Source organism: Sarcophilus harrisii, chromosome 3, assembly GCF_902635505.1.
Source record: "Sarcophilus harrisii chromosome 3, mSarHar1.11, whole genome shotgun sequence".
Classification (NCBI taxonomy): Eukaryota; Metazoa; Chordata; class Mammalia; order Dasyuromorphia; family Dasyuridae; genus Sarcophilus; species Sarcophilus harrisii.
The window spans coordinates 533,264,722-533,280,064 of NC_045428.1; the positions used below are offsets into that span (position 1 = coordinate 533,264,722).

Below are 15,343 nucleotides of genomic sequence, written 5' to 3' on the forward strand. Positions count from 1 at the left end.
ATATGGAAAGCCGGACAGTGGGAAGACAATAATTTTGTGTGGTTTTACTGGTCACACTCCAAAGTTCAGTTACTAGTTGATGGGTTCTTGGAAAGGGATTTCCACTTTTTGGTCTTATGTTGTTTAACTTTTTAAAAAAATAATATTTTGAATAAGATCACAAGTCACATGCCTATCAAGTTTGGTTTTTTTTAAGACAACTGTGAAAAAAGACTAATACATGAGAATAAAGGATAAGAATTCCAAGATCTTACCATCGTATAATAGTGGGATAACTGCAATAAAATAAAATCTAACAAGATATAAAAGAGGGGGTTGTAATCAAATAGATGTTTGAAAGTCTAGAGCCCCTGCCTCTCCCCCACCCCACCCCCACCCTGAGCAGTCGGGCTCGCGCGCTGGGACCGGTGCGGAAAGATGTCGGACGCGTCGGTGGCGGACACTCGGCGCCTTAACTCGAAGCCTCAGGACTTGACGGACGCCTACGGGCCGCCAAGCAACTTCTTGGAGATCGACGTCTTCAACCCGCAGACTGTGGGCGTGGGCCGTGGGCGCTTCACCACCTACGAGGTTCGGATGCGGACAAACCTCCCGGTCTTCAAGCTGAAGGAGTCCAGCGTACGGCGGCGGTACAGCGACTTTGAGTGGCTCAAGAATGAACTGGAGCGCTACTGTAAGATTGTTGTAACTCCGCTGCCGGGGAAAGCCTGGAAGAGGAGGCTTCCCTTCCGAGGAGACGAAGGCCTCTTTGAGGAGTCCTTCATCGAGGAGAGGAGGCAGGGCCTCGAACAGTTTATTAATAAAACCGCCGGGCACCCATTGGCTCAGAATGAGCGATGCCTACACATGTTCCTGCAGGAGGAGATAATCGACAGGAAATATGTCCCTGGGAAAGTGCGCCAATAGGAAAGCCCTCTGGCCGCCCGCTTTCCTTCCTCCGGCAAAATGACTTGATTTTTACACTGAGCCCCCTTCTCTCTTGATCTGCAGTGGCTGTGTCTCGCGGCCTGACTCTGAGATCGTTCTCCCTGGCAATACTAAGACCCTCCTCTTTAAGGAGGGGTAGGAAGCTGGGGGCAGAGGTCCTGGGCTTTTGGGGGGGAGGGTTCAGGAACTGGACTGAAAGGCACTTATTTGGGCTTTCTCTTGGGCAACAAGGCTAGCCTGGGGGGGAGGGCTGTAGCTTCAGTGCCACTTCGCCAAACAGATCAGCCACGCTGTGAGTTTAAGGGAGGTTCCCCATTCAAAAGTTTAACCTGGAACTCTGAGCAGGGCGGGGCAACCGTATCCCTTCTACCGGCAAGGAACCTTCATTTTGCCCTGTAGGAGGATGGAAGACTCCCATGAGCTCTCCCAGTTTTCTCTATCCCTTCCTCACTTCTCTCTACATTTTCTTAATTCCCTTCTCCCCTCTACTGTTGCTATCTGGGATGGTCATCAACACGGAAGCCAAGCACCCTAGTTTGTGGATTTGCTGGGGCCATCATACTTAGCTGCCCCAGAGATACCAGAGAATTCTGGGGAAGCAGAGGGATCCCCTCAGGGCCTCCAGCTACTTCTTGTGATTGGCTGGCTTTTCACTGGTGTTTAATTGACCTGTGTGGGTCATCAGCTCTTTTCCTAAATCTTAGTAGAAGGGTGGGCTGCCTTGCAAAATTGGTGGCTCAGTGGTCACAGTGAAAATGGTTTCTTGTCTCAGAAACTCCCAGTGGCTGAAAAGGACTCTTTCATGTTTTCCTTCCTACCTGAAATCTCATGCCACTTTTTGTTCCTACAGGGCAGGGCTACTTGAACAAATAATGTAGTCTGACTTCTGTCCAGCACTTTGAGCTGGTAAATGGAGCGGAGGAACAAGAGCTGTCATCCTCACCCCCACTTATCCCCACTTTTGGTCCCAGGGGCCTTGAGCTTTCTGTACCTGGTTCTTATTGACCACCAGTAGTTCATCTAGAAGCTAGCCCAGGGCTAATAGCAGCTGGGAATCACCTTAGCTTTTAGTACAAAGCAAATCCCAGGAGCTATCCTGAGCATTGAGCTGGAATGTGCCCCATTGTCCAGACACTGTAAGAGTAGGAAGCATCAGCAGGAGGATCTTCCTTGGAGCCCTAAAGAAGATCTAGGCTCCCAATCATAGTAGTATTTCAGGGGAAGGGAAGAGTAGCCTGATCTGAGGAGGAGTCCAGAGTCTCCAGCACTGAGGTCAGCTCTAGCTATTGAGGCTGTGCCCAAAAGCAGCTCCCAGAGAGGGGCTCTGTTCTCTTGCCTACTTTGCTAATGTTATTGTTGAAATATCTGCTTCCTTTTTTGAACAGTAGTTTCTGATCTGTATTTTTAAAGATATATATCTTCAGCATGCACAAGTGCTGAGACTCTGATGTCCTTCTCTGCTGTGTATATATTCTACCTTGGGAGTTTCAGTCTTCTGTCAGATAATGTCATATCCAACTTCTGTTCATATTAAACCACTGTGAAGCAAAAAAAAAAAACCGTCAAGTTCTTAGTGGACTAAATCTGATTTGAGTTATCAATGAATAATTGTAGTCTGTAATGTTAAGGCAATCTTAAGCTACCGTTAAAAAGCATAAAACTTCAAATTAGAATGCACTTGTACCATTTTATTCTTATGTTAATTAGAAATCAATTTTAAAAGGCAACATAAGATGGATAACTTCCATGGTAAAAATACTGGAGATCATCATACAAGATAATAAAAAGATTTTGTGGGCATAAAAAGGAAAGATAGTTGTCTAAAAATCTGAAGACCAATAATTTGAAAGAAAAAATACATTTCTCATCAAGGTAGAATAAGGAACTGAATCATTGTATCTAATAATCAACTCTAATATATGATAAGATGAACATGATAAAATAGATAAAAGTGGGTATGTATACATATATGTATGTATATGTGTGTGTATAATGTGGAATAGAGTAAATGTGGGAGGGCATGCATGGATATTATATATGTGTATACACTATATACATATGTACTACACAGACTTACATACATATATGCACAATTTATATATGTGTATATATGTGTGTGTGTGTGTGTGTGTATGTATAAACACACAAAAACATCCCGACAATTAAAACTATTGCAGAATACTATGGGTTATTTTGGGAAGTACTAGATTCCCTGTTATTATTTTGCTTGGAGTTAGAGAGTAAATAGGTCAAAGATAGCTGTTAAAATCAAATCACACAAATGGAAGCAACTGAGTAGATATGTTGGAGTAGAAGAAGGCTAAAGTCTTCACTGAATCAGTTGTCTTTTTCCAAGAACATGATTTTTCTTGTAAAATAAAAATAAATTAGGTTTTAAAGTATAAAAGTGATAAACAACCTAATTTATTTTTATTTTACAAGAAAAATCATTGTTTTTATTTTTATATCACCAATATTTCTGAATAGATTAGCCTTCCCTCCTGTTATGGAAGCCACTTCCTAGTGGCTGCTGGGGATCTAATTTTGACCAGCATAATAGATGGTATCATGTGAGAGGATGATAGTGACACAAGGAAACTGAGGCAGTTGCATTTTCTGACTAATAATCTGTTATCTTTTATTTATTTCATTCCCTATACAGAATATATGTTTTCTAAGCACAGCATGGTTTTTATTGTTTAAGGAAAACATATTTTTTTAACAAGCAATATCTGTCAGTAAACTTATTTTATGACCTCCAGACAGATACCTCTAATTTCTCTAAGTAACATCAGTGTTTCCTTGAGCCTTCAGCTCTATTCAAAGACATAACAAAACTTGTGATTCTCAACTGTGGGGGCTGACATTCACGATTGTGGGGATTTTGGAGAACCGATTTGCCCTTATGGTGCAGTCCCCTTGAACCTTTTTACATGCTTTCTGGATTCCATACTTAAGTGTGATCCTCAACACCCTGCAAAAAGTAATCCCAAGTAAGAATCTTTTTAAAAAGCTTTTGACCAGGATTTGTAAATCAAAGGTCATAGCTTCTTGAATTGATAATGCATCAGCCAGGAGGGTTTGGGAGTAATCTGCATAAATCAATCTGAAAGGATCTTAAAGGGACCACAACCCGCTTCAAAGCCATAAATGATCTATCAAAGTTCAGTGACTTGTGGGTAGGGGACATAATCTGTATATATTTACAATTAAATTATATCAGCTGTTCAAAGATCAATGAATATTTATGCTAAAGCAATTATTTTCAGAGTAAACTGACTTCTCTAGGGCTCTTTGAGCATGTCCAGTTTACCTCTCATTGTCCCCTATCTTATAGATAAGTGTAGCCTGTGCCTTTAAGTCTCAAAACTGATATATTCTTTCTGTAATCTACTGCAACCAACATCATCACCATGAACTGACTTAGTGAGAGGGGAAGTAAAATCTTTCCTTTGCTCCCTCTCCTTTATCTCTGCTCTGAGGACCATGCCTGGATATATTTGTTTCTGTCCCATGTTGTTGTCTTCAGTTTCAAGTACTGGAAATCTGCCCCTACTCCCCAGGATGCTCCAGGATGTGGGAGCCAGGATTGCAGGCCAGGCAAAGCAGCCAATCTGGCATAGAACTCTGATAATGTCAGGGACTTGAGTTCATGGAGAGTTTTAGACTTGGAAATAGAACTATGCTCTATAGGGACTGAGCTAAACTTCTTCTTCCCAGACACTAAAGTGGTACAAGAGGTTAGGGGAATTAAGCTTTCCTCAAGCTGGGGTGAGTAAATCAAAGATGATTAAAGACTGAAATCATCAATATTGAAACAAATGAAGGAAAAAATGTTGCTATAATTCATTTTTGGTGAAAATTTTAATTAGCCTAATGAATAGGTAGGGGAAAAAAGGGATTGTACAAGAAAAATCATCAAACTGTTCACATTCTTTGATCTAGGAATCCCATTTTTGTGCTTATCTTTCAGAGCTTTATGACAGAGGTAAAAGTATATACCCAAATGTTAATTATGGAAATTTCTATGGAAACAAACTATAAACACAATGAATGCCCATTGATTAAGAGATGATTAAATAAATTGTAATATGTGAACATTTAAAAGAACAGTATGAAACATTCAATTCAGCATAAGAAAGTTTGTATGAATTCATAAATAGTGACTTACAGGGAACCAGAAGAACACTTTACACAATATCCTCACTAATGTATATGAAAACAATACTAAACAACCAAATTCTGGTCCAGGTAGTAAGGTATTGAAACACATTTTTCGGACAGAGAAATGACTAGGTGTTGCAAATGATAAATACTATAAAATGTGGTAACATCCTTGACTTATGTTTATTAATATAATGCATTGCTTAGAATGGTGTCATATTCCCATTACTAATGATTTTTAAATGAAGTCTAGATGACTGATATATATTATTGTGGAAATTCTTTCTGAGTAGAGGTTGGATTAAATGGACCCTTCTAAGTGCCTTCAAATTTTCATATTCTGTGATTCTTTTCTCTTCATTCTCAATTTACCCATTGGGAGTAGAGATTTCTTCATTTATTTCAGTTTACTAGTATTTTGGGGATAGACGTGACTAAGACTTTCTGCTACCCTACTTGAGATTCAGTTTCTTCAAGACTGACTCCAATCTGTTGGGTTTTCATACAATATACTATGGGGTTCATTAATAGAGGGACCAACAAGAGGACATCACCCATCAGGATTCTAATGATTAGGGCAGCATGTTTGTCAGAGTGGTAGAGAACAGCCAGGGTAATAATCAATATATAAAAAATAAGCACAGCACAAATATGAGAAACACAGGTGCAGAGAGCCTTGAGTTATTCTTGGTGGGAAGCAATGCCTAAAACAGTTTTCAGAATGAAAATGTAGGAAATTGAAATTAATGTTAAGTCCATCATACTTATCAAAGCAACAAAGAAGCCATAGATAATATCAACCTTATTATCAGAGCAAGCCAGTTTCATGACATCTTGATGCCAACAGTAGGGATGAACCAAAGTGTCCTTTCCTGGCCACTGCTTTCCTAGTTGAGTCATCTTTATTTATTAAAATATAAACTGATAAAGGATGGGGTTATCTTCCTTCATTCACTCCAGAGAGTCTATGAGAGAGAGCACATCCTCCTGGCTGGCCTTTTCTAAGGCAAGTCACTTCCCCCTTCCCCCCAATTGATAACTAAATTCCCCGTTCAAATTCAGGCTGAAAAAGCCTTCAAAGTAATTTCATTCAATTGGGAGATCCTGGTGTGATCAGTTCAAACTGCCCCTGATCTCCCACCAAGAACTGCTCATAAAATAGGTTTCTGCTAACTCATTCTTTGCAGAGTGTCCAAAGTAGCATGCCTTACCTCTTTGGCATAGCTGCCAGGATTCCTGCCCACTGTGAAGACATTCTCTTTTCAGTGTTAACAACTCTTTTATCTCTCTGCCAGGATTCTCTGCTAGGACCTTTATCTCTCTGCCAGGACTTTGTCACTCAGAAGTCAGTCTTTCTAGCAAAAACTGACTTCTGTAGCCAAAAATAAGCTTCCTTTTGCCAGTCTAATATTTCAGGTTTGTGAATTCTTTCATGTTGGAAGGGTTCCCACAACTCTCTGCACTGCCACTAACCACATCACAACTGCTTGTAACTAAAAACCACTTACTTTTTTGAAGATGATATTGATGACTACCAATGAAGTTTGGCATCTTGCATGTCTCTTAGTCTTCTGTCATCAGTGCTAAGTATCTGTGATTGAGTTAGAATGTTAAGATTTTTGGATATTAGACACTGTACTGTTGGGAATTTGATCAAGGAGCAACTAGACTAGAATCCCTGATTGTACAAGCAGTCACGGACAGCGTCAAGCATACAGGATCTGTTTTCTATCTGTCTTGACCATGTGAGAAATGATTCTATCAGGGATTAGAATAATGGTTACTATTACTTCTAAAGGATTTTATGGACTCTGGGATCCCAATTCCACAAGTTCCTTTAAGCAAGGATATGATAGTTGCATATGGATAGTATTTTTGTTCTCTCCCCTCTCTCCCTGCCCTAAAATGGCAGGAATAAATAGACTAATAACAAGTGTGAAAATTAGATTACTAACTTGAATATGAGATCTTGAATGGGCTTGTTAACATAAAAAAATAGTGTTTGGGCTGCAGATCTTGCAGAATTCCTGTGTTTGCCCAAATATATATATGGTTTTTTATTACTCAAAGATCTCTATGCTCTATCTATATCTCCCTCAATGAGACATCTCTTTCCCTAGGTTCTAGGATTCAGTTTCCTCTGGAGATGAAGGCTGAGTGATTGCTTTAAGAATAAATAATCAGGAAAGTTTCATGTCCCTGCTTAGGGAAGAGAATTCCATATCATCATTTCTGATCTCCTCAAATTTGATTTTCTCTTATAACAAAGAAAAACAGTTAAAATAAAACCATTAGTATAGAGGCCATATATGACCATGTAGATCTATGCATCCTGTTCTCATGTCCCCTATCTCTTTTCTGAAAGGATAGAAGACCATTTCATCACCTGTTATCCACAATGAATATTAGTTTTTATCATTATTCAGAATTTGACTTCCTTTCAACATTATTTTCACTTATATTTATGCAGCCATATTTTCCCTCTAATTCTGTATTTTTCATAATACTTCAATTCATACCAAACTATCTTTATTCAGTAGCTCTTTGCATGGCACCAGCTAGATTACATTAATGAAATTACTATACTTCAGATTCAATTGAATTAATCATAAAATACATTTTTGGTAATGGAGATAATGTGAAATAAGAAAACAAAAAACATGTTGGCAATTAGCAGGATGATAAGAGGCCTGGAGAGACTTACATGGAACTGATGCTAAGTGAAGTGAGAAGAACCAGGAGAACATTGTACCCAGCAACAACAAGATTATGCGTTAATCATTTCTGATGGATGTGGCTTTTTTCAACAGTAAGTTGTTTCATTGTTCCCGCCAGTTCCAATGGTCTTGTGGTGAAGAAAGCCATCTGCATCCAAAGAGAGGACTTTGGGGACTGAATGTGGACCACAATATAGTATTTTCACTTTTTTTGTTGTTGTTTGCTTTTTGTTTTCTTTCTCATTTTTCCCCTTTGATCTGATTTATTTTAAAGCATGAAGAACTGAATATTTAACATATATTAGATTACTTGTCATCTAAGGGAGAGGGTGGAGAGAAGGGAGGGAAAAAATTGGAATACAAAGTTTTGCAAGGGTGAATGTTGAAAATTATGCATATTTTTTGAAAATAAATTAATTTTAAATTTAAAAGTTAATAAAAAAGAAAAGAAATATGTTGTACTTCAGGAGAGTAGAGGACCAAGTAATATAGTACCTGATTAGTGTTCACATGAAGAAATGAATTTTCAAAGTACCATCTCTTATAATAGGCAAATAGGTACCTAAAGGCTAAATTTATTGGAAAATAGTAACCTTAATATCAGTAGCAAAGTGCTAAGTCCATTGTCAATTGTGTTGACAAAACTACTGTCCACATTTTAACAAAAGAAGGCTGCAAAGAAACAAATCTTTTCAACATTAACGTGGTGTTAGAAGTGGTCATCACTTAAGAATGTCTTAGGAAAATTAGGCCTCATTGAAATATATATAAGTCTCTCTGGCTTATGGGACAGCTAGTTTTTAAGCAGAGGAATACAGAATTATAAAGTGTGAGCCTTAATAGGCATCTAAAGTACATCTTCAAAGAAACACTTCTGCAATGTAGTCAATAAGTGTGTAAAGTTCGAAAACATGCATAGATAAACCTCAACTTCTTGAGGCATCCCATTTCACTTTTGATTCATCCTAACTTTAGAAAAAATTTCCTGCGGTTCAATTTTTTTGGACAACTAAAGAGATGAACCCTAACGGCTATTCAGTAGGAAAGTACTATAAAGACTTGAATACAGCTATTGTTCCCCAAATGAACTAAAGATACACATCTCTAGTCCCTTCAAATCATTCTCCTATGGTATTCAGCAGAAGTCTTTCACCATCAAGACTACCCCTCCATTGAACAACTTTTTTCTTAAATTTTGGTACCTATATCTAAACAGAACACTATATATGATTTGACCAAGCAGATTACTTGCTTTTCTAGAATGTATAGCTCTCTTTAACCATTCTATGATTGCATAAGTTTTTTTGATTGACTTTTATTATATGTTAAAACGCATGTGTGTACATATGTGTATATACTTTTTAGTCCACTAACCCCTGGATCTTTTTCAGATAAACTTCTGTATAATTACGACTTTTTCATTTTCTACTTATGGAGATGATTTTTTTAAATTTTAGAGTAAGACTTTAAATATGTAAAAAAAGTTTTATATTTCTTATTACAGTGTTCTAATCTGACAAGATCATTTTATATATTTACTGTCATTCCTAGAATTAGTGATTCCTTCCAGCTTTGTGTGACCTGAAAAAGTTATAAATATGCTATATATTTTTAAATTTAATTTTACTGGTGATCTTCTGACAAAGTTGACATTAAACCCTCAATGACTATTCTTTTGAGTCCAATCATTTAAACAGTTCTGAATTCATCTAGTCATATTATCATCTAACACACAGCTCTCTACCTTTTCAATGAAAACAATTTAAGTTAATCAAATACTTTGCTAAGTTCTGTCATCTATATCTACAACATTTCACTGAGTTATGAATCTGTAACTTTGTTTTAAATAATGTCTTAGTTCCAGATGAAGATAGCTTGAGGTACTGAACTGAAGTCAAGAGGACCTGAGTTCAAATCTTGTCTCAGACACTTAGCACTTCCTAGCTGTGTGACCCTGGGTAAGTCACTTAACCCCAATTGCCTCAGCAAAAAAACAAAACAAAACAAAAAACCACTCAATCCCTATCCCTCATTTTAAGACTTGCTTGTATCTTAATGATAACTGATATATTAGGCCTAGGGGGAGTCAGAATACTCCTTTGTTAAACACAGACAATTCCTGATATTCTTTGGCCACCATCATTCAGCAGTCTCTTTGGCTATTTACTCTATCCAAATTAATCACTCAATCCTGAATGGCTATTATCCAGGGCCTGCAGGTCAGATCATTCTCTCTTTTCTCAAGGACTACAGTATTCACATTATAGTCTTTCTTGCCACCTTAACTCCTATCTTATATGAAGAGACTTTTATATTGTGTGTCTATGTCTACTTAAACATCCTTATTTTCCAATTCTTCAAGTTCTCCAACTTCTAGGACTTCCTTCTTTCTCCCCACCCCAGTTACACAAAGAGATAGTGTGTGTTTCTAACATTCCCTCCACATATCCATGATCAAGAACTCTAAAATATCTTTATCTGCTGATAAATAACTCCTGTCATTCCATCTCTCTCTATGACTTAATCTTTTCCTATATCTATTCTTCACATTCCCACTAGCATCCGTTCCTTCATAATTTACCAGGCCATCGTTGTTTTTTGTTTTCACTTTTCTTCCTTTTCTAGTGTCAGTTCTGTACATGACTAGTTTAACTTCATGCTACCTTTCTATTTTGGAAGCCTTGCTCTAATGTCCTATGAAGTCTTGACAAACCCCAATCCTAGATTTTTCCTACTACCCACTACGTCAATTCTTTCTCATTTGTTAGGTCCACTACAAATTTATGTCAACTAATCTTAAAGGGTCCTCCTGACCCTTTTCCTATATTCTCTATTCCACTGCACACACAAAGTCTTCCAAACTTATTTCCCACACTATCTCCTACATCCTACCCCCAACCTCATAGCTGACTTTTCAGAGGCCATTTACGTTTTGTCTCAGGCTTCTTGAACAGAGTTTTTAAGTCATATCCACTATTTAGCCCTCTCCTTTCAACTCTCTGCTGAACTTTCTTATTTCTCTTAATTCTTTCACGGTGATCTCATTTTGTTGTTGTTGAGTCACTTAAGTCATGCCCAATTAACTACAAAAGAATGAAACAGATTCTGTTTTCAAGAAGGTTATATTCATTATATCAGAGAGAACATTAATGCATATGTGTATAGGCAGAATGAATATAACAAAAACATAAAGGAGTTAGTCTAGGAGGAAACTAGTAGCTAGAGAGTTCTTGAAATTCTCCATGTAGAAGGTTAGGTTTGTGTTTTAGGTAAATTTTGAAAAATGTATCTCAAGTTGAAGAAGTATATTACCTTGTAGTGGATGATTGCTCCATATATATGTGACTATATACAAAGAAGAGAATTTTCTGACAAGAAAAAAAAATATGTTTATTTTTAAAGCATTATTAGATGTATTAGTTTAATAATACAATTCAATTCAATATTTTAATATGGCATGTACTATGGACAAACAATATAATTAGGTATAAATGATACAATACCATCATATAATACAAACATCTAGCTACCTATCATATCTAGCCTAGTTTAGAAAGTTTTGAGGAAGTTTTTGGAACTAGAATCAACACCTGGGACATTCTTTCTCTGTTTACCTAAAGACTGCAAATTGATTGACTTTATTTCTTTTGGCTACTATAGGCTATCTTAAAAAAAAAAAAAAAAAAAAAAGATCTCTGTGATATTTTGCTTCAGGAAAAAAATACTATGTTACATCTTTTCCCATGACCCTTGACCACTATAACAAGTCCTCCTTAGCTTCAGTTGGGGGTGGGTGCAAGAGAATGGCAACCAAGACAGGATGAAGATAGGAAGAGAGATACCTCTTTGAGAGGTATTTTGGTAATATTTCTAGGATCACTGGGCTTTGATTTATTGTCTTTTGTGCTTCCATTCTTTCCCACCTTGCTTAGCTGCTAATAATTACTTTCTTGGAACAGAAGCATATAGTAGTTTCCTGTGCTTTGATGGACTAATAGAAGAGGTACTAGATTCCAGTTTCTGGCTTCAGTCTTAGAAAAGGATAACTTTTGAGAAATTTCTGAAGTCAAAAAATGTCAATTAGAAAAAGGGGAACTAATGGGGGCTATCTAGTAGGAGCTGTGAAACAGAAGATAAAGATGGAGAAGATATCTCTGCATAGAAATATCTGGGTAGCACCAACCTTGAGTTTGTTCTATAGTAATCTCAAATGTGAGAATCCTAGGACCCAGCTTTTTAGAGGTCAAAAGGGAAGATTGCAAAATAGGACTAGGCTCAGCACTGTCTGTAGAAGCACATGTTTGAGAGTTTTAACACCTAGTTCCTATACAGGAAAAAAATTGAGCTTCTGGGCTTTGCCAATAACCTCTTTTGTCCTAGATCTTAGATGAGTAGCAAGTGTCCAAAGTATAATATGGGCTAGCAAAACAAAACAAAACAAAACAAAAAACTGACTGTAGTCTTTAATGTGATTTTTTTTTTGTTTGTTTTGCTTGTTTTTTGTAAACAGTGAGTTATTATTTGTCATTTGGAAGTAAGCCTCCAGTGCATTGCAAAATTATTCTTGAGTTGATATCATTTAACAATTTATCAATTCATATAAAGGGATTGATGGTATGCCAATTAAATTTGCAGGTGATAAAAAAGAGCCTAAATATTGCTTTGTCAAGATAATGAAGATTTTCTACTTTATTGCTGTTTCATTTCATGATAAACTTTGGGATGTTTAGAGAAAGAAATCAAGATTCAAGAAGAGTATAATTATAAGACTCAAGTAGTTGAGTAATAAATATATAAAAGAGTGACTTTATCTGGTTTGTTTAATACTAGAGAGAAGAACAATATAAGTAATAGGTGTGAATTAAAAAAGCAAAATTAGGTTTGAGACAAGGGTGGAAAAACAACTTAATAAAGAGATACCACACTTAAAATAGCCATGGCACAAAATACCAGGAAATGTACCTGCTAAGACAAACCCAGAAGCTATATTAACACAATTATAAAACACTTTTTTTATACAAATAAAATAAGATTTAAACAATTGACAAATTATTAATTGTTCATGGGTGGACAAAATCAATGTAACAGAATAATAATTCTACCTAAACTTGTTTACTTATTCAATACTGTCTCAATTAAATTACTCAAAAATATTATTGTCAGAAAAAAATAACAAAATTCATGTGATAGGAAAAAAGGTCAAGAATATGTTTTTCAAAATGTAAAAGAAGTGAAGGACAAATATGGTGGCACCCAGAGAAGCCCTGTGAAACTTGGAATACATGTGAGCTGCAGAGTAAGCTGCTCCATGACTTCTTCACTGCCTATTGGGCACCAGGCCTCAAGATGGAACATAATCAATAAAATAAAGATAGAAGATAAAGAATCAATGAAATCATATCCAGAAAAGGGAAACAATTTCTAAAATCAGATTAAAATTTACTTATGACTAGATTTCCATATGTTGAAATACATGCAGGGATTTTTTTTTTTTTTTTTTTTTTGTGTGTGTGTGTGTGTGTGTGTGTGTGTGTGTGTGAACTAACAACAAATAATTTTTTCCAGGCATCTTTGTGACTCATACTCAATATCAGCTTTACCAATGGCTGTTCTTTCATTTTTTCTTAACCAACATAACATCTAAAAATATCGTAAAAAAACAATTTATCTTTATGTTCAGATGACCTGGCAGCCTGGTCCAACTTAACTCAACTACTATCTAGAGAAAATGTTGTGGACCTCTACTGCATCACAGTCTCTCGACCTGACTTTAGAAACATGGTCTTTCCCATAATATGCAGACTGTGTTTGCAGTAAACCTTGGGCTCTAACAATACAGAATATTTGTATTACCTGAACCTAACTGTCTTGGACAAAGATGTTCAAAATTAATCGAATACACAGCTAAAAGAATAAAATTATGTAAAAATGAGATACTAACACCTAACAAATATACAAATTAAATTACACTTTGAAATATTACAAGGATTTTATATTTATTACCTGAAGCTAGCACATCTAAAAATAATGCCTCAAATCAAGAAACTGTATGGCTGAGCAAATTATCTTCAAGTTGGCTCAGTTATTAAAACCTATGGTCCTTTTTAAAAATAACTGATACAGATAAATTAAGTTTATGGAGGAAAGCTACAGAATTATTAGAAATGAAGATCTATCCTTTAACAAAAAGTAAAAAATTTGACAGTTTTCTCATTAATTTTTCAAACTAGAAAAGCAGAGGATAAAGAGTCTCTATGTAGCCAATGTTAATATTTACAAAATCCATCTCCTTTCATTTAGTAGTTGGTTCTATAGCTTTTAATAGTCTTTCTGTAAGAGTTGGAAGAGGCTTGGGATGTCTAATTAGTTTAATTTTACTACCAAAGCAAAAAACAAATACTTTTGATATTCATCAAAGAATGCTTTAATCATGAGGAGCTCACTGAGAGGCAGTTCATTATAATTTTTGAAGAGCTCTAATGAAGTTAATTTAGACAAAGCCAAATACACTTCCCACAAATTTCTCTATCCTCTAGAATACTAAAGAACAAATCTATTTTAGCTTTCAAATAACATTTCCACAAATCTCAAGCTTTATATCATATTTGCATACATAGCTTTACATCTTATTCACTCTGCTTAGTAAAGCTGAATGACCCATAAAAGTTACTACATTTACATTACTAGGGACAACTTATCTGTTTATAACCCCCCTTCCACTGAAGCTTAGAGTTGCTAAATTTTCTAGCTCCTCAGCATATATTACTATGCAAAAAAAAAAAAAAATACAAATCCAATAACTGTTCATAGTTAATATAAGGCTTATGTAAAATAAAACACTTTGCAAGTTTTCTTCTGAACTCAGTCTGGAAAATGATGTCTCAGATACACACCTCAGATTCCTTTCAGTCTTCTGATTTCTCTCAACATCAGTTCTTTTCTGTCTCTTCCCTCTTCTCTGGTAGTTTCCTCCGTTCTTATTCAAAGAGGTCTTGTCACTCAAAACATGGTGACTTTGAAAAATGCTTAAATCTGTGTAGTACAGTCACTTTTAACACCAAGCAAAATGTATTATACATAACAGTCACTTAAGATTGTTCTTTGTCCTTCCTTCCCGAAAAGGACTGTCCATGAGAGAGATGATGACATGACCTGCAAGTGAATTTAATTTAAGTGAGGGAGGGCTGTTCAAAGTCACCTGTCTCAATTTCCCCTCCAGAGCCATCTGAGTCCAGTGGCCAGATATAGATCCTGGAGATGGTCCTGGATGCAATGGGAGACTTTGGCCTTTTTAAGGTATGGTCTTCATTCAACAGGTTTAAGTTTGACTGAGGCTGCACCCATTCAGTGCTTAAGGCTAGGTAGCCATTGAGACAAAGAATTTCTTCTTTCATTTAATCCAAAAATAAATAAATGAATGAATGAATCTGGGAGTGGAAAACCCTCAAGGTTTCTGGCCAAAGTAGAAATGATTGCTATTTACATTCAATCTGAGTCAAATTAGCACTCAAATAATGATCAAATGGTCTTGGCCT

The 15,343-nt window shown here is 36.3% G+C and overlaps 1 protein-coding gene across 2 annotated transcripts; it reads left to right on the forward strand.

Moving 5' to 3' along the window:
• Positions 1-398: 398 nt before the first annotated feature.
• LOC100926479 (sorting nexin-12) lies at positions 399-1,366 on the forward strand. 2 transcript variants are annotated; one of them, XM_031962058.1, is made up of 2 exons: positions 399-898; positions 991-1,366. In XM_031962058.1, the coding sequence occupies exons 1-2, from the start codon at positions 418-420 to the stop codon at positions 1,161-1,163; spliced, it is 654 nt and encodes a 217-aa protein (XP_031817918.1). In that variant the 5' UTR covers positions 399-417; the 3' UTR covers positions 1,164-1,366. The 2 variants fall into 2 exon arrangements, with proteins under 2 accessions (XP_031817918.1, XP_003764816.1); XM_003764768.4 differs by having other exon boundaries at positions 399-1,366.
• The last annotated feature ends 13,977 nt before the right edge of the window (positions 1,367-15,343 follow it).